The sequence below is a fragment of the Camelus dromedarius genome, chromosome 27 (genome assembly GCF_036321535.1).
Source record: "Camelus dromedarius isolate mCamDro1 chromosome 27, mCamDro1.pat, whole genome shotgun sequence".
Lineage (NCBI taxonomy): Eukaryota > Metazoa > Chordata > Mammalia > Artiodactyla > Camelidae > Camelus > Camelus dromedarius.
In genome coordinates, this window is record NC_087462.1 from 9,318,011 (window position 1) to 9,341,783 (window position 23,773).

The window sequence follows — 23,773 nt, forward strand, 5'->3', positions numbered from 1 at the left end:
TAACACAACATTGTAAATCAACTAAACTTCAATAAAAAATAAATTATTGATAGGTATGTAAAAATATATAAAATATTGCTGTTGTTTGTAAGGAGTTGCTTAGAAATCAGTATAGAATTCTAATGACCAAATAAATAGCCCATAATTTATTTACCCAATCTCCTATTGATGGACGTCCACATTGTTTCTCATTTTCTATATTATGATGCATGTTGGGCTGTGGAACCAGATGACCTGGGTTCAAATCCCATCTCTGCTGCTTCCTAGTTTGTTGTATTAGTTACTCATTGCTGTGTAACAAATGTCTCCCCCCCAAAACATAACAGTTTAAAACAACAAATGTTATCTTACAGTTTGGAGAGCAGAAATTGGAGAGCCTGGATGGGTGGTTTAGGCTTGGGGTATCTGATGAGGTTGCAGTTGGATGACAGCCGTGACTGCAGTCGTGGAATTAGCTGGGACTGGAGACTCCATCTCCAAACTGGCTCCCTCACATGGCTGTTTGCTGGAGGCCTCAGTTCCTCACCATGTGAGCTTTTCTATAGGTTGATTTTTTTTTTTAAACCATCACACTCAATCTGGGTAAGTTATTTTGCCTTCCTTGTCTCCATCTCTCCAGCTGAAAATGGAGATAAAACCTAGCACCTGAGTATTGAATAAGTTAGTAAGAGTGACAGCTCTAGGTTATCTGTCATCAGGCAAGCAATCAGGTAGTGACAGCTGTTATATGTGCCTGATAAGTGTCTTTTTTGCCTGTGGGTGTGTGTCTCTTTAGTAGCAATTATGCTGGTGGCTTAAGAATGGTTGAGTCTCAGAGTATTTGTTTGATTTTGAGCTTTTTAAAAATTGAAGTATAGTTGATTTACAGTGTTGTGTTAGTTTCAGGTGTACAGCAAAGTGATTCAGTTATACATATACATATATACATTCTTTTTCAGATTGTTTCCCGTTATAGGTTATTATAAGATACTGAATATAGTTCCCTGTGGTATACATTAGGACTGTGTTGTTTATCTATTTTATATATAGTAGTGTGTATATATTAATCGCAAACTCCTAATTTATCCCTCACCCCCTCTGTCCCCTTTGGTAACCATACATTTGTTTTCTATGTCTGACTTTGAGCTTAACCTGATCTTCATTGGTCCCTCTTGAATTGAATCCCTGAGACTGTAGCCAAAATTGTGTGCCCCTGTCATTTTTTAGAACAGGTACCAAAGCTTTTATTGAGGTGTGGTCTGTGACTCCCCAAAGCTTACAAATCACTGAGGAAAAAAAATAAGGCCGCCTGCTGATTTCCATTGGGCAGTCATTCTGGACTCTGCTAGGCTGGGTCCAGGGCTAAGTGCTAGACTTCCAGGCTGGGGCGCAGACCAGCTCCGGACACAGGCAGCTAAATGTAACTATCAGGAAGGGTTGGTGGCTTACAGACCACATAAAATGATTAATTAAAAATACAGATGATAGTGGACCTCAAATACAACCATCCCTCGATATCCGCAGGGGATGGGTTCCAGGACCACCACTGATATAAACAGCCACAGATGCTCAAGTCCCTTCTGTAAAATGGCGACGAATTTTGAATTCTTTGCCATTTCATTGTTGGTTGAATCTGCAGATGTGCAGCCACGAATGAAGAGGGCTGACTTGCTACTCCCACTGATACTAGCTGTGTGACCTCAACTTCCCAGTCTGTAAACTGGAAATGATCATGGTGGCCACACCCAGAGGGAGAGGGGAGCAGGGCCAGGGCTGGGGAGAGACATTCACCTCCAGGCAACACTTGGAGGGTTCAGAATGTGTCCCCAAAACAAAACAAAACAAAACAAAAGCTAGTGATCAAGATAAATATTTTTTCCTATTTAAATCTATTTTTTAAAATGGAGGTAAAATTCATATAACATAAAATCAATCATCTTAAAGTGTACAATTCAGTGCCATTTAGTACATTCACAATGTTGTACAACCAGCACCTCTGTTTAGTTGCAGAACATTTCCATCTCCCTTGAAGGGAAACCCGTCTCCATGAGCAGTCACTCCCCATCCCCTCATCCCAGCCCCTGGCAACACCAGTGTGCTTTCTGTCTGTATGGATTTGTCTGTTCTGGACATTTTATATAAACTGAATTGTACTGTATATGACCTTTTTAAAAAAATTTTGGGGGACATTTTCTTTTTTATATATATTTTAAAATATTTTTATTTATTATTGTATTACTTAGTTTATTTTGGCTCAGGGAGGTAATTAGACTTATTTATTTTTGGAGGAGATACTGGGGATTGAACCCAGGACCTCGTGCATGTTAAGTACGTGCTCTACCATTTGAGCTATACCCGCCCCCCCATATGTGATGTTTTAATATTGGGCTTCTTTCACTCAGCATAATGCTCCTGAGGTTCATCAACTTCGTATCATATCAGTGCTTCATTCCTTTCTATGGCTGAATAATCTAGCATATGGATTTGCCATCTTTTTTTTATGGATTCAGCTGTTGATGGACATTTGGGTTGTTTTCACCTTTTGGCTATTTTGACTAGTGCTGCTCTGAATAAGCATGTACAAGGACTTGTCTGAACACCTGTTGCAATCTCTTGGGTCTATACCTAGGAGTGGAATTGCCCCATCATATGGTCATTCTGTGTTTAAATTTTTAATGAACTGCCAAACTGTTCTCCACGTGTTCTCGACTACAGCATTTAACACTCCCACCAAGCAATTTCCCCACACCCTCCAATTTTCCCACAAGTTCACTAAAGCTTGTTCTTTTCTACCTTTTTGATGATAGCTGTCTCAGTGGGTGTGAGGTGGTATCTCATTGTGGTTTTGATTTGCAAATAAATAATCTTTTAAAGTAATATTTAAAAAATCAACATCAATGCCAGAAATGCATGATGAACAAAGTATCAAAATTTTTAATAAAAACAGGATTCAACCCTGTATTTGCATAGTCACCTCACTGTATTTAAAATTGTGATACTTAATTTGCTGCGGATTTTTCTGCATTGTTTTTGATTTTTTGAAAGATTTCATTAAAGCGTTATTTATCGTCTTATGACAATTAAAAGTGTAAAATTAGTTTTTATCTTTACCGCTGGATTGTTTTGGGGCGCCCCCCTCCAACGTTGCGCCCCAGGTCAGCCAGCACCTCTGCTGCCTCGCCCTCCCACCGCGTCCCTGGTTCAAGCCCCTTCTGCTCACTCACGCGGCAGACCCAGCCATGGCCTCCAGAGGGCGCTGCTTCCCTACTCATGGTACCCCCAGGCTCCTCCTTCCAGGCTAAGAATTGAATTGGGTTAATCCACATCTCTTCGGTAAGGTGAGCATGATAACGTTAGGCTTCGGAGAAGGCAGAGGAGGTTTGGAAATCCCTTGGCTTAGAACTTCGCTCCTTCTCAACACATAATGATAATTACGACTATTCCCTAAGAACACAGATGGAAGAATATTTTACAGTTTTACTACAGAGAATTTTAAACACTCACAAAAGTAGGCAGAGTGGTATAAGGAGCCTCCAGCCTCAGCCCTGACCACCATCACCCACCCCACCCCACCCCGCCAACCCCACTCCATCCATCTCACCATCTGGGATTATTATTTTGAAACAAATCCCAGTCATTTTATAAATCTTATCATTCTGTAAATATTTTATTCTGAGTCACTAAAAGTTAAAGACTTGGGGGGAAAAAAACTAACCACAATACCATTATCACGCTTTAAAAATTTTGCCAGGAATTCTTAAATACCCACAGATTCCAATGTGGCCAACAAATGGGGTTTGCCTCTTAGATCTGTCACTCCCTTGCCTAGAGAACTTGGACAAATTGTTGAATTTCCCTGAAGTTTATTTTCTTCATCAGGAAACCAAGGTGGCAAACTGAAGTCCCCAGGTGGCTGAGAATACAGGAGACAGTATGTATGTTAGCACCTGAAACTTCAGAGTACCTCGAAATATAAAAACATGATTATGGTAACGTGAATATGGTAACACGACAGAGCAGTGGTTCTCAACCAGGGGGAGGAGGTGGAAATTCTACTCCCCCCGACAGGGGACACTTGGCCACGTCAGAGACATTTTTGTTGTTGGTTGTCACGACTGGCATCTGATGTGTAGAGATCAGGGATGCTGCTGGACATACAAAGGTGCACAGGATGGCCCCCAGCAAAGAGTGATCTGTCCCCGAGTATCAGCAGAACCAAGGCTGAGAAAACTTGCTCTAGGGACTTAGATTTCATTCATTCATTCATTCATTCATTCATTCATTCATTCAATGTTTCACTTGCTGAAACAATGACATTGGAAGCTTTGATTCCTGACTCTGCCACTGGTTGAGTGAACCTGAAAAACAGTAACTAACTACAGCCAACATTTCATGGGTTCTTTTCACTCTCTTTGTAAATGCATTTCCTCCTCTCACCCACCCAGGAGGTGGTTAAGAAAACTTAAGCCCAGGGAGGCCAAGTGGCCCAGGTGGGGGTTTATCTTTCTGGACCTCATTTCCTTCCCTGGTGGGAGAGGATCGTGATGTCCGCCTCTCAAGGTTGTTGTGAGGACTGCCCTCCCCAAAGGGCATCTGGCTGGGATGAGCCTATTAACCAGGCACACAATGGTTAACCACCAAGTCTGGCTAAGTGCCCAGCTAAGTCGGGGGCCCAAGGGCCAAACAATTTCTTTCATTATCCCAGTTGCTGGGAGAATTGGCAGGGAGAGTCCTGTGAAGTACCAAGACAAAAGTTACTAGGATTATTGCCGGGAGCTTGCCTTCCGGGCAGCACCGGCCCAGAAAACTTCCTTCTCCAAACTACTTGCCCAGAATGTTCTATATTGTCCCATCCACCACCAGCAGGAGCCAGAGGGAGGCTGGAGCCCCCAGGGGAAACCCCTGTCCTTCCTGGGGAATCCAGTCTTGCTTAGTTGTCTGCGGTGACAAACAGGAGTCAAGAAAGATGGACGACTGTGGACGAGCTTGCTGATGTGATAATGATTTACTCAGCACCTGCTATGTGCCAAGCACACTGACCTTGGCGGACAAGGTCTTTGCCCTCATGGAAGTCACATTCTCGCAGGAGAGACAAGCAGTAAACAAGCAAAGAAGAAACATCAGCCGATGGTGAGTACAGTGCAGAGCATTAAAATAGGGTGGATGGTATTGGGAGTGATTTGGGAGGTCATTGAGTAACAGGGTGGTCAGGGAGAGCCTCTCAGGAGGTGGCATTTCAGCTGAAATGTGAATGACATGAAAGGACGCAGAATTGATAAAGAAAGAAAGAAAAGGAAAAAAAAAAAAACCAGAATGGAGAGTTCAGGTATAGCATGTGCAAAGGCTCTGAGACTGAAATAAATTGGCTGTGTTAGACCAAGGGTACTCAACCAGGCAAGATGCTGCCCCAACATGGGGACACTGACAATGTCTGGAGAGATTTTTTCACAACTTGGTGGGGGAGGGGCTGCTCCTGGCATCCAATGGGTCAAGGCCAGAATGCTCCTCAATAATAATAATGCACGGTATGGCCCCCACTGCAAAGAATGATCTGGTCCCAAATTTTAGCACTGCTGAGACTGGCAAACTCTGGGCTAGAGAATAGAAAGCAAGCCCAGTGTGAGCATCAAGATCAAAACCTTGGTAACCAAGGGAATGTGGGCATGCACTGGAGTCCCAGGGAAATGAGAGAAGAAAGGGAGATTTAGGGGGTGCAAATTCAAGGTCAGGAGACTGGTAAAGAGGTGCTAAGAGAAGGCCAGGGCCAAAGCTGTCTTCCAGAGCTGGGGCCTGGGTGAGATCAGCAGGGTGTGTCTGAACCAGCAGGTTCAGTGGATTGTGGGAAGATGGCTGGATCGCCAGGCTGGCTTTGGGGGCCCTTGGAAGACAGGGGACCAGACCAGCACTCACTTACAGACTCTGCCTTTCCAGGTTAGTGAGAAATTTCTCACTCTAAGCCTCAGTCTCTTCATCCATAAAATGGTGACAGTCAACTTGTTACGGAAATGACAGGCCAGCAAGAAACAAGCACCACTTGGAGAGTTGGAGTGCTCAGATTTATTACGCCGGCAGGCTCAGAGGGGCTTCTGCTCCGAAGCTCTGAGCACCTCCAAGACGTGCGCGTGAGGTTTTATAGGGTCAATTACAAGCTTGGGGTATTCGGCCAATAGGCATGGAACAGCTTTAGCAGCATCATTATCACAAAAGTAGAGGCAGGGAGGCAGCAAACCAACATTTCAAGGCCAGATATGTCTCTTTGAAAATCCAGCTGGCTAGCAAAAAAAACATGAACAGGGAATCAGCAAACCAACACTAATTAACTTAGATTTACGAGTTAGCCCAGCAGAACTCAGATCAGTAATCCGACACTTGTTACATTTAGATTTGTGAGTTAGCTTGTTAGCCCAGCCCGGCTTTTCCTTCTCAAACTCAGTGTCACAATATTTATCAGGTCTGTGCAGGAAAGGACTAACTCAACAGGCCTGAGTTGTCCACACTCTGAACATGAAAGTTTAGGCCCTTGCTCCTGAGAGGTGACCTCTAAGCCCTTGGAATGCCCTCCCTGATAAAAGTGTCTTGGTTTACCTGGGGCCCTTGGGATATGCCAGATAGTCTATGCTAACAATGTGCCTTACAGTTGGGGTCCTGGACCGTGTGGTATCAGATGGAACTCTGGAGGGACTGGAGACTGAGGTCAGCCACGTCTCTGTGACCAACGCCCAGTGAAAACCCTGGGCACCAAGGTTCAGGTGAGTTTCCCTTGTTGGCAGTACACCATGCATGTTGTTGCACATTGCTGCTGTAGAATTAAAGGCTGTCCATGTGACTCCGCTGGGAGGGGACAATCGGAAGCTCACGCAGGTTTCTCCTGGATACTGCCCCATGCACCGACTCTTCCCTTGGCTGTTCTAATCTGTATCTTTTAATTTTTTTTTTTTTTGGTGGCTTTCTCAAAAAGGCCCTCATAACTACCCAATCTCAAGTAGAACCTGCTTGTTAATCTTTTTCACGGAACGAATATTCTTACATTCACAGTCTCCTTTCAGCTCACTGTTTTAACAATAAAACATTTACAAAAGGGAGGGAGCATCAAAGATACCTTGAGTATAGCTGATTTCCTCTTACTTAGAAGAGACATTTTGGAGCTCTGAAAGAGCTCCAACCAGGACGTCCTACCGGGACAGCATCATTTCTGTTATTTACTGGCATTTAGTATGGAAAATGCAACATTTAAAATGGTCAATCTTAAGTTGTATAAAAACTTACATAATGAGTAAGTCCGTTTCCCTTCCAATCAAGGCCTCTAAACTCTTTGCCCAAAGGCAACCACTGTTAACCTGTGTCCTTTCACTGTAATGAACCACAACTGTGGGTAGGACAGCTTTTGTGAATTCTGCCAGGCCTTCTAGTGCATCCTTCAAATCTAGGGTGCTCATGGGGACCCCTGAACAGCAAAGTCTTTGCTGGGTGGGTAAGGCAGGGAAGGGAAGTTGAGGCAGAGAAGAAAAAGGGATGAAAAAGTTCAGACTGTTAGATGGAACTGTTCGTCGAGTGCACGTATATAAAGTGGGGACTTTACATAGCTTTCTCCCAAATGCTTTGTTCACATTTTGTTCATCATGGACATGTTGGCATTTTTTTTTTTTGGTTGTTAATTTGTTATGAAATTTTTTTTTAAATTATTTATTTATTTTTGCATTCTTTTTTATTGAAGTATAGTCAGTTTACAATGTGTCAATTTCTGGTGTGCAGCATGTTGCAGGCATACACGTACATACATATATTTGTTTTTATATTCTTGTTCATTATAGGTTACTACAAGATATTGAATATAGTTCCCTGTACTATACAGTATAAACCTGTTGTTTATTTTATATATAGTAGTTAGTATCTGCAAATCCTGAAATCTCAATTTATCCCTTATCACCCCATCTACCCCCAATAACCATAAGTTTGTTCTCTATGTCTGTGAACCTGTTTCTGTTTTGTAAATAAGTTCATTCATGTCTTTTTTTTGATTCCACATATAGGCGATATCATATGGTATTTTTCTTTCTCTTTCTGGCTTACTTCACCTAGAATGATGATCTCCAGGTCCATCCATGTTGCTGCAAATGGCATTATTTTATTCCTTTTGAGGCTGAGTAGTATTCCATTGTGTATATATACCACATCTTCTTTATCCAATCACCTGTCAAGGGATATTTAAATTGTTTCCACGTCTTGGCTATTGTAAATAGTGCTGCTGTGAACATTGGGGGACATGTGTCTTTTCAAAGTATAGTTTTCTCTGGATAGATGGCATTCGTTTTGATTTTCAGGCACACCATGCTTCCTTATGTGTTAATCCGGAGGTGAGTGCCTCTCTCTCCTCGCCCTAGCCCACCCCTGGTGATACTCACTCCCATTTCACAGATGATGCAGCTGACGTCCCAGGAGAAAGGCCTCTAGCTTAAGTCCTCCAGGAAGGCGGTGGAGGAGCTGGCATTCCAACCAGGCCCATGGACACCAAGGTATACACTCCTCCTCTCTGTGGTTTGTTAACATTGAGAGACGGGTGGGCAGGACTCAGATTGCCAAAGCATTTTCAATAAGGTAGAATTGTGAGAAAGTCTTTCCCTGGTCATATTTTTGATTATTTTCTCCCCAGCTTTATTGAGATATAGCTGACATATAACATTGTGTAAGTTTAAGTTATGTAACGTGTCCGTTTGATCCACTAATATATTGCAGAATGGTTCTCACCATAGCATTAGCTACCATGGCTCCATCATGTCACATAATTACCATTTCTTTTTTTGTGGTGAGAACATTTAACTCTCTTAGCAACTTTCAAGTATATAATACAGTTTTGTTAATATCTTCATGCTGTACGTTATATCCTCGGACTTACCTTATAACTGGAAGTTTGTACCCTTTGGCCAACATCTCCCCATTTCCCCCTCCCTCCGGTCCCTGGCAACCACCATTCTACTCTTGGTTTCCATGAGTTAAGCTTTTTTAGATTTTCTGTATAAATGAGATAATGCAGTATTTGTCTTCCATTGACTTATTTCACTTAGTATAATGCCATCAAGGTCCATCCACGTTGTTGCAAGTGGTACTTTTTGACTATGTCAAAGAGCACATCTCAGGATAGGATAGGTCTTTAACTGCTTGGTCCTTGATTGGATAGGTCCTTAACTGCTCCTCAGAAGACTGGCTAATCTCCATTCTTATCAGAGGCTCCACACCTCTGCAGGCGAGGAGATTCGACTAGGGTTAATTTAAAGTTGGTTTCTCAGCACTGCTGACACTTGGAGACAGATCATTCTCTGTGGTGGCACCATCCTGTGCATCGTGGGGTGTTAAGCAGCATCCCTGAGCTCCACCCAGTAGATGCCAGTAGCTCCCCCTCCCCCAGTCGTGACAACCAAAAATGTCTCCAGACATTGCAATGTCCCCTGGGGGGTAGGGGAGAAGAATGGCCCCCAGCTGAGAATTGCTGGCTTAACTAGTACACCTGGTGGCCAGAAGGTCATTGGAGGGGACAGTGAGCTCAAGATGGGGTAGGGGCTCCCATTAAGTGCTCATCCTTCAGGCCCAGAGCTGGGCATGGCTCCCAGCATCCCACTGCCTCCCTCTGCACACCTGGGCCCAGGCTCAACTTTCATGGAGCCCCTGGGGACGCAGGTGTTCGGGAGGCTGGCTGGTCCCCAATGCCGAGCGCCAGGAAACCACAGTTGCTGTGGTGAGCGCTGAGCTCCCGGAGCGAGGAGCTGTTGTTTGAGGGGTAAAAGGCTTTAGTGCCTGGAGGAGCCAACATCCAAGGGCCTTGGGTGGGTGGCCACTATCCAACATCCCCCTGCTGATGCTGGCAGACCAAGCAGATCAGCGGACAGCTGCTGGTTCAGCTCCCCAGGGGCACTGGAGGTGACAGGGGGCCTCAGAGGGTGAGACAGGTGCCCCACTCCAGATGGCCCTGCCCGACTGGCCTCTCAGGAAGGCCATCTGGCCGCTGGTGTGAGGTCTCTGAGGTCCAGGCCCGTTCCTGGGAAGGATTGTCCAGGTGGGCGGGCAGCATGATCATCAGCCCCCTCAGCCCGGGCACCCGCCGGCGGCTTCTCCAGGGTCAGGCAGGCCCCTTGCCGGCGCCTCCATCCAGCAGCGTGGCCATCTTCATCAGCTCTACGGTCTCAGGTAAGGGGCAGGGCCGGGCTGGGAGCTCAGGGAGTGCCAGGGTAACGGGAAGGGCTCGCAGGGTCTTCTAAGAGACCTGGATGTGAATGCAGCCTGATCAGTGACCCATGCTAGGGACTGGTGGAGAGCCTCCCTGACCCTCTGTTCCTCCTCGATAAGGCAGGTTCAGAGCCTGACTTGATAGAGTTGTTGGGAGTGGCAAACAATATTTCAACTATTATTAATGATGAGCATTCTATATGCTAGGCATAAAAATCCCAGAGTCTTCCTACAGCTGCAAAACTGCATGACTGGACCCTCCTCACTCCCCAACTTCACCTGGTGTGATTCTCACCTTGACCACGTGTTGTCATCATACTGGGCTCCAGCAGGTCCTGGAACTCATGAAGCCCCAGGCCCCATCAGCTGTAGTTATTCAGTTTAAGTGTTTATTTAATGCCTGAGTCCTCCAATCAGGCTGTAAGTTCCATGAAGAGAAAGAAGACATGATGTGTGCTGATAAATTTTTAATAATCTGTCCTCCAAAATTAAACAGAAAAAACCACCAAAACACCTGACTCATACTGTCTGCCAATTTCCGTGGTGTAAATTCTCCCACCATGGTCAATTTCCAGCTGCCAGTGTGGCTTTATAAACACAGAATCAGGGCAGAGATGTGTGGTAGCTCACCATTCTCTGAGATTTTCCAAACACGAAGTCCCTAGTTGTAAACAAACTCATGGTCAAACGTAGTAAAATAATGTAGAAGTGATGAGTTCTGAGTATTTGTGATTTCCACTTTTACTGTAATGTGTTCCATCCTAAGTTCAGGTGGTTTCATTTTTCTTAGTGGCGGTTTGAACAAAATTCCTGATGATTTAGCAATCAGCTCTCCCAGGCCAGCAGGGGCCCGGCTCTGATATACTGTGCTGTCCACGTAGGTCTTGTTTGCCATTGTGCCCTTGATACTGGGCAGTGTCTGGGCATAAAGTAACTTCCAAGTTGATATTTTATGGTCAAGTGTAACTTATCTGTGGAATTTATAAGACAGCCATGGGAAGAGGGTAGGAGACAGATCCAAAGATTGGCATCCAGATCAGGTCCTGTGCTGGGGACTGGGAAATTTCTTTGTACCAGTGGCTTTGGGAGCCCTTGCATGGACACTAAAGTGACTTTTCCCTGGCTACATGGAGAAAACAAATGCCTCTTGAGTACCTATGTTGCAGTAAATGCTTTTACTTGTAAGCCTCAGTGGTTCCACCAACATTTAGTGAGCACCTGTGTTGAGTGTGGAGAAATTAGCAATGACCTAGATGAGCAGAGGTTCTTGACTTTGGAGAGCTTGCAGACCTGCAAGGGCAGCACCCCATTTTACAGAGAAGGGAAACTGAGGCTAGCCTGACACTTGGCACAGTGAAGTCAGGGATGGGAAAAAGTCTTAAGAGTCCAGGTTTACCCTAAATAGGGACGCCAGATTTAGCAAAAATAAAAAAAAACATCACCATGCTATACACCAGAGGCTAACACAACACTGTAACTCGACTATACTTCAAAGAAAAAAAAATGAAAAAAAATCCAAACCCAAACAGCAACAACAAAACCAAGACACACAGTTCAATCTGCATTTGAGACATACAACGAGTAATCGTTTAGTATAAGTATATTCCAAACAAGGTGGGAGGGTATAGCTCAGTGGTAGAGCACGTGCTTAGCATGCATGAGGTCCTGGGTTCAAGCCCTAGTGCCTCCATTAAAAATAGATAAATAAAACTAATCACTGCCACCAAAAAAATTTTTTAAACTTTAAAAAAGCATATCCCAAACAGTGCGCAGAAAGGGACATACTTATGCTAACAAATGATTTGTTGTTTATCTCAAATGCAAAATGAACAGGGCTTATCAGAAATGCAAATTCTGGAATCCACGGAATGGGCTATACTTATGCTATCAGATCTTTCACTGTTTATCTGAAATGCAAATCAACTGGGAGTCCAGTATGTTATCTGGTAGCCCTAACCTAAAATGACCAACCGTCCTGGTTAGCTGGGTTTAAGGGGTTTCCTGGAATGTCGGTTTTAGCACTAACACCAGCAAAGTCCCTGGCGTGGTTGACCTCGTGCTTTTTGTATCTTTTGATTTGCCAGTGGAGGGGCGCAGCCTTGGTGGAAGCAAATGAAGCTAAAAATAGAGCTGTGGGCCAGGGAAGAGTTCTGGGTTCTTCCAATTCATCCTCCATGCTGTTCCTTGCAGACATGGATGCAGAGAGGGAAGCCCTACAGAGCTCTGCCTACCCCGAAGTGCAGACCTTCTGCCAGAAGCACGGCCTGATGTTCGAGGTAATTGCCTGCTGGCCCCTCACTGCCTCACTGTCAGGGAACAAGGGTGTCATACGGGAGGACCCTTTGCTCAGAGGGGCTCCGAGCTGGTGATGCACCACGGAGATGAAAGTCTCTGTAAAAGACAGGAGGAGGGATTGCCACATGGGCATCGTGGTCAGCAGGGGCGGTGTGACACAGTGCTAGGAGTGGATGCCTTGAGACCCTGCTCCGTGGACATGTCACTTTTGTTGTTTTATCCTGCACCCCCACTCTCCCTGCACTGGGGCATCTTCAGGGGGGCGTGTAAGAGGGCCCTGGGATGTTCTTGGGGTGGGGGGAAGAGGGACGTGGAGGTGAGACGCACCTTTTTTCTGGGACGCAAATGGTGTACCAGCTGAGCAGTCACCACTGGCCCCAGAGTCTCCTATGACTCGTGCACTGGTCCCAGGGTGGGAATGCCACTGCCTCCACGGCTCAAAGCCGAAACTGACAAACCATCTTTGGCATCTCGGCTTCAGCTGACGCTGCCTCTTTGCCATTTATGATGGTGATTCATCGCATCAACAGCTCCCACCATCATTTTTATGTTACTAAGAAAGCAGCAGGGCTGCGATGGGAATTCCACTCTGCCTGCCTCTGATCATGAGACATAGTTCAACGCAGAGGGACTAAAAAGGAAAACATAGGCGCTGAGAACAGATGAAATGCCCCATGCTCATTCCGTTAATATCCACCTGGTGCTGTGTGGCAAACACAGTAAACATCCTCAAGACAGTGGTGGGGAGAGACTAAGGTTCTTGGCTGAGGATGGTGGCTGACTTTTTCCCCTTCTCCCTTTCCTCCTCCAGCCACCTGCAGAATTGTAGTCCTTTTACCCCACGCTGTAGTTTATTAAGAATTTTATGTCTTTCCCTCTGGACCAAAGAATTTAAGGAGGCAGGGACCATTCTGAATCCCATCCCCCTCTCTTCAGCCCAGCTTTCCACGGGGTCAGCTTCACTACTTGAATTGGACCATTTTGCCTGGGTCCCCTCCAGCCAGCAGGCAAAATTGGACTGCAAGTGTGCGGTTGCCAAGGAGACTTTGCCACGTCTGATTTTAGCCAAACAAAAACACTCCTTTGCAAAGAAAGCTTTGCAAACAAGTGTGGACATGTCCTTGTTTAAAAAGGAACAGCTTGAAAATGCCCAAGTTTTTTTAAAAAATTTTTTTAATGTTTTTAAGAAAACTGGATTTTGGAGTTTAGTTTTGCAGAAAAGTTGCTTACATATGCCCCACTTTTCCCCCTATTGTGAACATCTTCCATTATCAGGGTATATTTGTCATAACTAAGAATGGACATCAGTGCATTACCAATAACCAACCTCCAGGTGATACTTGGCTATCACCAGGTCTAACATTCATGTCCTCGCTGGTTGAGGCCCCTGGCCAGGGAACCCTGTTGCATTTAGTTGTCAAGGCTTCCCAGTCTACACTGGTCTGAGACTGCTTCTCAGTTTTTTTCCTTTGCACTCCTGACCATCACAGTTTTGGAAAGGTCTCCTCAGGTGTCCTGTGGGATGTCCCCAGTCTGGATCTGTCTGATATTTTTCTCATGATTACATTGAGATTATGGGTGTCATTCAAGTTCTTTTAATCCAGACATCCTTCTTTGGGGAGAGGCTGTCAAAAATTATTAAAAGAAACATTGCCTTTGTCAAAGGGAATTGAAACAAACAAACCAACCCACCCATCCTGTCACCTTCCTGACAAACCCATGCTTGCAATTTCCAGGTGGTTGATCTGAGGTGGGGAATTAGGAACAGCGAGGCCACTGACCACATGACCACGGAACTCTGCTTGGAGGAGCTTGACCGGTGTCGGAAAACGTCCATAGGGCCAGCTTTTGTTGTGAGTCTCCTGGGAGGGATGGATTAGCTCTTCTTGTTCTAACACCAGGATATGGCCCCTACTTCTCAGCCAGACCTGTCAGTGGAGGGAAGTGGGTGGCATTTCTGCTATCATACCCGGTCTCCATAGCCTGCCTGTGGCAGGCATTGCTAATGGATCACAGAACTCATTTTTCTGCAGAGCTAGCTGGGATCCAAACATTAGCAGTCAAGTGGAAGCAGCAGGTAAGTTGGAGAGCAGAATGTTGAAGCCCAAAGGCATCTTAGAATTGCTCTGAACCTTTCCTCAGCTTTCCCACCTCCTCTACTTTGTCTGGGTAACTTTGACATCATAGAAAACTGTAGAGAAGGTGGAAATCTACAGGATATGGGCCCTATGGTTTTGGGAGCAGGCTCTGTGGCCCTATCTGGAGCCTACCTTGAGGGAAAACTTCCTCTGACCCCAGGCAAGGCCAATTTTTCCACGTTATGGGGTCTTCTCTCCTCCTCAGCTACCCTCCCTCTGACACCAGAACAATCCCCAGCTCACAGTGAACAGTCTGAGTTATGATCAGCAAATGATATTCCAGAGTTTTGATTTATTACACCGTCAAGTTCCAGATACACCAGGAACTATGGCATTTTGGCTCATAAATCCTAGAGCAAGGGTCAGCACACCATAGCCCATGGGGGCAAATCCAGCCCCCTACCTATTTTTGTAAATAAAGCTTCATTGGCACACAACCACACATGACATGAATATGTAAATATACATGAACATGTAAATATTTCATGAATATGTAGATACCACACAAATATATAAATAGTAAATATTCATTTACATATCACCCAAGGCTGCTTTCCAGCTACAATGGCAGAGCTGAGTAGTTGCTACAGAAACCTTCCAGCTTGCAAAGCTGAAAATACTGAGTTTGGCCCTTGATGGAAAAAGTTTGTCCACCCTTGTCCTAGAAAGTAAAGAGGGAAAAAGTCAAAGTATTCTCTGCTCAAACACACTTGCTTAGTCACCAAGAAGCTTTTAGCAAGTTCCCAATAAAAAGAAAAATCCTCTTGAACCTCTCCTGGAGATAAGAATGTGGGAAGTAGGCGAGAGTGGTCCCCATTATGAGAGCTGTTTTCTAGGGAATTAAAGACAAATAGGCGAAATCTGTTTGGCCTGAAAAATTGCACTGTCCCATGCGGTAGCCACGAACCACATGTGGTGATTTAAATTTAAATTAATGCAAATCAAGTAGAATTAAAATGTTCAATTCCTTGGTTGCACTGGCCACACTGCAGGGGGTCAGTAGCCGCACGTGTCAAGTGGCCACCGCACTGGACAGCACGGGTAAGATCGCTTCCGGCGTTGCCGAAGGTTTTAGCGCTGCCTTAGAGATTAGGTCTCCTTAAAAAATACTAAAACCTGGGCAGCAGACTTTCTTTCTTCACTCCGTATCAAGTTTCATCTGTACAATCGGGCTTGTGTTTTCATTCTTTCCTTCTACACTTTTCTTTCTTTATTGGTGTCACCTTTTCTTCTTTTTCCGATTTTATTGAGATATGATTGACATCCAGCACTGCCTGAGTTTAAAGTGTACAGCATGGTGACTTATGTACATTGTGAAATGATTATTAAGTATGTTTAGTTATCACCCATCAGCTCATATAGATTCAAAAGAAAAAAAAAGGGAAAAAAGGCTTTTGTCCCTTGTGATGACAACATTAGGGGTCTACTCTCTTAGCAGTTTTCAAATATACCCTACATATGACTCAGCTATAAAAAAGAAAGAAATAATGCCATTTGCAGGAACATGGATGGACCTAGAGGTTGTCATACTAAATGAAGTAAGCCAGACAGACAAAGACAAATATCACATGATATTACTTACATGTGGGATCTTAAAAAAATGACACATATGAACTTATTTACAAAACAGAAGCAAACTCACAGACATAGAAAACAAACTTATGGTTACCAAAGGGGAAGGAGGGAAAGGGATAAATTAGGAGTTTGAGATTCACAGACACTACTATATCTAAAAGAGATAAACAACAAGGTTTTAACTGTATAGCACAGGGAACTATATTCAATATCTTATAATAACCTATAAAGAAAAAGAATATGAAAAAGTATATATATATATATATATAACTGAATCACTATGCTGTACACCAGAAGCTAACACAGCATTGTAGATCAATTATACTTCAAATAAAAACCACCCAACCAAACAAAAACACCCAAATATACCCTACAGCAGTGTTAACTACAGTCATCATGTTGTGCATTACATCCCAGGACTGATTAATCTTGTAACTGGAAGTTTGCATCACTTTTTAAAAATTATTATTGCTTTAAAATACATCCTAATGTTTGAAAGGCTCTACCCTCTGGCTTGTGCATCAACTTCACAAAATTTTGTTTCCAGCCTGCTAATTTCATTTTTCAAATGAACCTGAGGATTGATCATTTCGTTGAATGTCAAAGGGAAAAAGAAAAGGAAAAAAAAAAACTGTAAAGAAAAAGAGGAGATGGGGAGAAAAAGAACTCCAGGAGGAATTTGATTTTGCAACCCAAATTGCAGGCGGCCAAAAGCACAACGCAGCTTCCTGGTGGCATGAGGGACAGGAGGGAGGATGATCTCTGAGCATCCGCCAGGCCCCACCGGCCCAGGGACTTTGCACATCCTTCCAGAAGGGTTCCTTGGGCTGCAGGCTGACCTCTACCCACTTCCTACTTTCCTCCTGAAGCAGACATCTCCCCTCTATCTCCCAAGAGTTATGGCATCATTCTCCTTTAGTGGCTCTGATTTGGGGTGCTTTCCACAAAAAATCAGAGATGTGGTGGAGCCCCTTGGAGAGGTATCTCTCCAGTAAATAAGTCATTAGGCAATGCAACAGGGGACAGCTCCCCATGGCACTTCCTTCTAGAGGCTCTGGGTCTCTCGGGCCACCTGCAACTCCAGCATCTCCAGAGAATTGCTCCTGGTGGCTCTGTTACCAAACTCAGGCTTCATTGCTCATTATTTAAGAATCCAATACTGAGAAACAAGTGGTGTGTAAAGGGAAAGATAGCTTCATTGAGGAAGTCTGGGGAGAAGGCAGACTCATGTCCCAAAGAACCAACACTCCCTGTTGCTCAGGGAGCAAGAGTTTTTAAAGGGGAGTTTCAGGGGCGCACAAGCCTGGGGGCTGGGGGAGGCTACTTGCAGAACAGCACAGTTAGCTCTGACAGTCATCTTGAAACTGGTCATGCAGTGGTCTGATCAGCGTCATCTTGACTGTTTTAAGTCTGGTTAATCTTCAACTCCAGGTCAATTTGTTCCCATTCCCTTGAGGCCACGTTTCTGAACTGTGCGAGGAGCAGCTTATGTCACCACTAGTCTGGTCATCACATAGATAACTTCTTCCACCTGGTGGGGGTTTCACTATCTGCAGAACAGCCCTTAAGATGTGGCTTAGAATATTATCCATAGCCCTTGAGGAGAAGCTAAATTCCTTGACTTTGCTTAAGGGCTGAACTGTTATTATTTTGTCTTGTTTGGCTATTTTCCTTTGCTTCTGCACTTTCTCATTTCTCTGATTAAATTTATTCTTTGGCTAAAGTACTTCTACAGACAAGAGGCAGGCAGAGGATGTCAGAGGTGGCGGGGGGGGGGGGGGGGCTCTGTCCCAGGAAAGCCCTGTAGGGTCCTGCTCAGTTACAGCTTCTTGATTTTCTCTCAAGTTCCTCCCATTCCCCTTGCTCTTGTCCCACATACAGGAGCACCTTGTACCATCTGTCTCCCCGAGATCTCTGGTTTGTGGCTGGCTGGCTAACTAAGCCTTTTTCAACTCCTTTTGCTCCTCTAAGGCTCTTCTTGCAGGAAAGGGCCCCTGGAGAGTAGCATCCTCTTCAACATCCCATCATCATAGATTCTATTTATCCAAGTTTCCTGGGTGCACACACCTTGAATATTCTGAAACAACCTAATGAAGAGGGGAGGGGTGATTGCTTCTGAGACAGGAGGGAAGGGGGCAGGACATAACCATTAAAAGAATGACACAGTCATTGAGGATAGACATAAATTGATTAGAACCAGTTAAGTCCAAGATGGTGGAAGATTTGACTTCCAGTAGACTTTGAGCCTTATTATATGCTCATTATAATACATTAGCATGCTAAATGACACACCCACAGGTGCCATGACAGTTCCAAGGCTGACCGTAAAAGGCCAAAAAGTGGGTGGTAGCCCAATTCCAGAAAATCCCCTCCACTTCCCCAGAATAATCCTCCCACTTGTTAGCAGGTGAAATTACCCAGCCCATAGACACTGACCACCCCGCACCCTGGGGCCCCTCTCCTTTTGAGATGGCTCACATTCTGCCTATGGAATGTGTATCTCCTAAGCTGCTCTCAACTTCCAAGACAACTCCATCTCCCGGGGCCTCTCTTGCTTTCTGAGACAGCCCACATTCTGTCTGTGGAGTGTGTATCTCCCCAAATAAACTTGCTTTCAACTTTATTATGGCTCGCTCTTGAATTCTTTCCTGCACGAAGCCAAGGACCCTCACTTGGTGAGGTGCATCCCGGGGACTCGCCTGAGACCTGGGACATGATTATCCTCTTGAGCCCCATTTTCCCGCAACACTTCCATTTTACATAATGAGGAAACTCAAGACTTTGAGCCCGAGGTCCTTGGCCTCCTCCAGCCTAATTCTCTGGTGTTCCAGTTTGCACCTTCTCCAAGCATGCTGGGGCAGAAAGAGAGCCTCCTAGTGTTCTCAGCAGTAAGATCAAAATCTTAAGTTCTCACCAAGCCCTACAAAATCTTCCCCGCAGATGGCCTTATCTCTCTTTACTGCCACCTCCTTGTCAGTGCTTAAGCTACCCCACTGGTCCTTTGCCACACTTCCTGCCCCAGGGTCTTTGTACGTGCTGTTCCCCTGCTTGCCAACTGCTCTGCCCAGGGCACTCCTTCTCATGTCTTATTCTGCAGCTTGATCCTCATGCCCTCAGGGGAATTTCTCTGACTCCACAGCCCACTTGTAACCCACCTTACCATCTCTTCCTAGTGCTCTGACAGCTGCAGTTTTGACACTGGTGCAACTCTTAGATTGATGCCAGCTTTTCCTGTTAAAGACTCCTTGGTCTAGGACCAAGACTGTCTTGGTCACTGATGTTCTGATGTCTGTTGAGCAGCTGTCATGGGCTTGGCTCAGTGTAGATCTGGGGGATGATTGTGCTGAGAACTCAGAGGTTCTATCCTCGGATCTAACCATCTCCCTTTCCTGGTTGACTCTTAAACCCACGACCTCGAACCACTTCCATTCTGCCATTATTCAGCCCCACAAAACCACAGGAGTTTTTCCAGCAAAATGTTCTGTGATACTTGGTGCTCCATCAGATTCAAAATTTACCTGTCCCATGTCCCATGCTCTCAGGTGCCTCTGTATGCAGGTCCTCTAAGGCTCTGCCTGCACTTCTTAATGTTATCTGAAACCTGGGCTCGCCTCTTGGTGGTGGTGACCCAAGGGGCACAACCAAGCCGAAGATCAGGAGAAGGATTTATTATTACTTGCAGCAAGTAAGGAGATCACTGGGGACCTTTCCCAAAGCACTGTCTCCCTGAACAGCAACATTGGGGAATTTTTAAGTGAAGGGGGTATGCATATTCATGAAGGGGCTTGAGTAGAATAGAATTCAGCATAGAATTGGGGCAAAGGTCGACAGAGTCCAAGCTTTAGTTGATTGAAGTCTGGGGGATCAACAGCATCATTCCATCCCCTACGTGGGTGTGGGGTCTTAATTCCTGCAGAACTCAAAGACAGATTATTATGTATATCACTTGAGGAGGAATTAGGATTGTGTTTTATTGCTGAACTATTGTTTCTTGACTGCTTTTCCTTTGTTCCTGCACTGCCTCACTTCCCTTAAGATCACTGATTACTGAGACCCGTTGAAGGGCCAGCACTGTGGCTGGGCTGAGATCACAAAATGGTTTAGGCCAAAATGGTTTCGCTTACATCAAGAAAGCCATTTCTGGTTCTCCTTCTCTGGGGACCTCCTAACCTATCTGCTTACATTACTATAATTATCTCCATGGCATGACTGGCAGGCCTGTTTTAGGGGCTCGGTGTGCCTCGCCCAGGGTCACAGAGCTGAGTGCCCAAGCCGAGATTTGAACTCATGCCCCTCCCCTCTCTGCCAGGCCCTCATAGGTGATCAGTACGGCCCCTGTCCCATCCCCGCCCTGATTGATGAGAAGGAGTGGGAGGCACTGAGGGCTCAGCTGACTGCCAGGCCACGTGACCTGGAGCTGGTGGCACGACACTTCCGGAAGGACGAGAATGCTGTGCCCCCTACCTACCTGCTGCAGTCCCTGGGCATCAGGGAGGCCCGTGGGCCCGAGGAGGCCACCCTGAACTCTGCACTGCGTTCCGGAGCCCAGGAGGCCTGGAGGCTGGGCCTCATCACCCAGGAGCAGTGGCGCCGCTACCACCGGTCAGGTGAGGCTGCCAGGACTCCCCCTGGGGTCCTCCCTAGCTCTTGTGGGTTCCTACCTAGGAGCAGAATTGCTAGGTCCTATGGTAACGCCATGTTAACTTTTTGAGTTTGGTGGCACTGTTTTATGACGGAGCTGCTGCTCACGCATGATCTCTATGTTGCCTACACCAGTTTCATTGATTAATCACAGCTAAATCAGTGCTATGCCAGTGTGGCTTCTGGAACGGCAGCCTCAGCATTGCCTGGGAATGTGCTGGAAATGCAAACCCAGGGGTCCCCATCCGGACGTGCGGGATTGGAACTTCTGGAGGCGGTGCCCAGTCATGTGGGTTTTGGTGAGCCCCCAGGAGACTCTGGCAAACTGCGGTCTTCAGGCCAAACCCGGCCCACGGCTTGTTTTTGTACATAAAGTTTTATTGGAACGCACTCGAGCGCATTCGTTTGCATGTTGTCTACGGTTATGCCAGGTAACTCTGGCACACGTTAAGCTTGAGAACCAATGTTCCCATCCCAGGAATGTGTCTCCTAAGTGTCCTTGTTCAAGCCAGCTGATGACGTAAAGCTGACCACACTCTCTTCCCATCTCTTCCACCTTTGCAGTCATTGAGTGGGAAATTGAACGGGGACTGCTGAGCTCGACAGACAGGGACCAGGGGGTGACCGTCTTCCTGAGAGAGATCCAAGACCTCAACAAACACATCCTGGAAGACTGTGCCCTCAAGATGGTGGACCGGCTCGCAGACGGTTGCCTGGACATGGACGCCCAGAACCTTCTCTGCAGCCTTAAGGGGCGCATCACCGACATGCAGCCTGGAGTTCTCAAGGCCCACCACCTGGCATGGAGTCGAGACCTGGTGAACCCCAAAAACAAGGCTCATGCCCGGTACCTGAAGGAGCTTGGGGAGCAGTTTGTGGCCAGAGCTAACCATCAGGTCCTCGAGTGCCTCCGGGAGCTAGAGGCGGGCAGGCAGGAGTTGGCGTGGCTCTACCAGGAGATCCGCCACCACCTGGGGCTGAGTGCCGAGGCCACCCGGACCTTCTGTGGGCGCCAGGAGCTCCTGGCCCAGCTGGGGCAGTGGCTCCGGGAGAGCAACAGCCATCCTCACCCGCCTCTGGTGATTTTTGGACCCCCAGGCATCGGAAAGACGGCTCTGATGTGCAAGTTGGCTGAGCAAATGCCGGTGCTGCTCGGGCGCAAGACGGTGACCATGCTGCGGCTTCTGGGGACGTCACAGATGAGCTCCAATGCCCGCGGCCTGCTTCAGAGCATCTGCTTCCAGGTGTGCCTGGCCTATGGGCTGCCCCTGCCCCCTGCCCAGGTCCTGGAGGCCCACACCAGGGTGGTCCAATTTTTCCACACCCTCCTCCACACCGTCTCCTGCCGAAACTTCGAGTCCCTTGTGATCCTGCTGGACTCAGTGGATGAGGTGGACTCTGTCCACCGTGCTCGGAGGGTCCCCTGGCTGCCTCCCAAGTGCCCCCCGAGGGTCCACCTCATCCTCTCAGCCTGCTCAGGACAGCGGGGGGTTTTAGACACGATGCGGCAGGTGCTTACGGACCCAGGGGCCTACTGGGAGGTGAGACCCCTCTCCGGAAACCAAGGGCAAGAGATGATCCAGCTCCTGCTGGCAGCCTCGAGGAGGACACTGAGCCCCATGCAGAGGGACCTGCTCTGGGCCAGCCTCCCAGAGTGTGGGCACCCGGGGCGGCTGAGGCTGGCCTTCGAGGAGGCCCGAAAATGGGCCTCCTTCACCGTGCCCGCCCCACTAGCCTCCACCGCTAAGGAAGCAATGCACCAACTGTGTGCCCGCCTGGAGCAGACACACGGGCAGCTCCTGGTGGCCCGTGTGCTGGGCTACATCATGTCTTCCCGGTGAGTCTCTGTTATTTTCACCTTTTGGTCATTGAGATAGAATGCATGCACTCTTCTCGAAGGGCTGTCATAACAAGCCACAAGCTGGGTGGTTTAGAACAATGGAAATTTATTCTCTTACAGTTCTGGAGGCCAAAGTCTGAAATCAAGTTGTCTGCAGAGCTATGCTCCTTCTGACAGCTCTAGAGGAGAATCCATTCTAGAATTTTCTCGTAGCTTCTGGTGTTGCCGGCCACCCTCCACATCCCTTGGCTTGTAGACACATCTCTCCAATTTCTGCCTCTATCATCTTGTGACCTTCTCTCTATCTGAATTTTCCTCTTCTTGGAAGGACATCACTCGTGGGATTAGGGCTCTGTTCCATCCAGTATGACCTCATCTTCACTTGACTACTTCCCCAAAGACTGCTTTCAAATAAGATCATATTCTCAGGTTTCCCATGGGCATGAATTTGGGGGAACACTATGCAACCCAGTACAATTCATATCATCAAGTTCTCTCTTTTAAAGTGGACAGTTCAGCATTTAGAACATCCACAGTGTGGCGCTACCACGAGCCATCTCCAGAACAATTCCTCACCCCACCAGGACACCCTTTCCCCTAACCATCACTCCCCCTCCCCCAGCCCTTGGCAATCACTAATCTGCTTTCTGTCTCTATGCATTTGTCTAGGATATTTGTTTGGCAAGCGTTTTACTTAGAAATGCTTTCAAGTGATAGACTAGAAGAACTCCCAGAGTGCAAAAATAACATGAAGAGCGCTTATATATCAGTTTCTTAGCCTTGGTGCTATTGACATTTGGGGCCAGGTCAGTTTTTGCAGTGGGCGGGGCCGTCTTGTGCACTGTAGGACGTTGATCAGAATCCCAGGCTTCTACCCACCAGATGCTCGTAGTAGCCCCGAGCTGGGACAACAAAAGTATCTCAGGATATTGCCAAGTGTCCCCTGCAGGCAGAATAGGTCCCAGTTGGGAAATACTGCCATACACCCTCCCCCTGAAATCACCAATTTGCCATATTAGCTTTCTCTTTTCCTCTCTCTCCATCTCTTTTCTCTCTCTCTCTTTCTTTTTTCCCATCTATCTATCAT

At 46.4% G+C, this 23,773-nt stretch overlaps 1 protein-coding gene across 3 annotated transcripts in view; it reads left to right on the forward strand.

The window, feature by feature from the left end:
* Positions 1 to 4,747: 4,747 nt before the first annotated feature.
* Positions 4,748 to 23,773, forward strand: part of NWD1 (NACHT and WD repeat domain containing 1) — a 61,519-nt gene continuing 42,493 nt past the window's right edge. Inside the window, exons 1-7 of one of the 3 annotated variants that reach the window (XM_010995072.3) lie at positions 4,750 to 5,109; positions 6,617 to 6,728; positions 8,395 to 8,492; positions 12,388 to 12,473; positions 14,229 to 14,345; positions 20,515 to 20,812; positions 21,411 to 22,683. In XM_010995072.3, coding sequence (XP_010993374.3) covers positions 12,390 to 12,473; positions 14,229 to 14,345; positions 20,515 to 20,812; positions 21,411 to 22,683 — 1,772 coding nt within the window. In that variant the 5' untranslated portion in view covers positions 4,750 to 5,109; positions 6,617 to 6,728; positions 8,395 to 8,492; positions 12,388 to 12,389. The other 2 variants (XM_064479962.1, XM_064479961.1) reach the window with 2 other exon arrangements.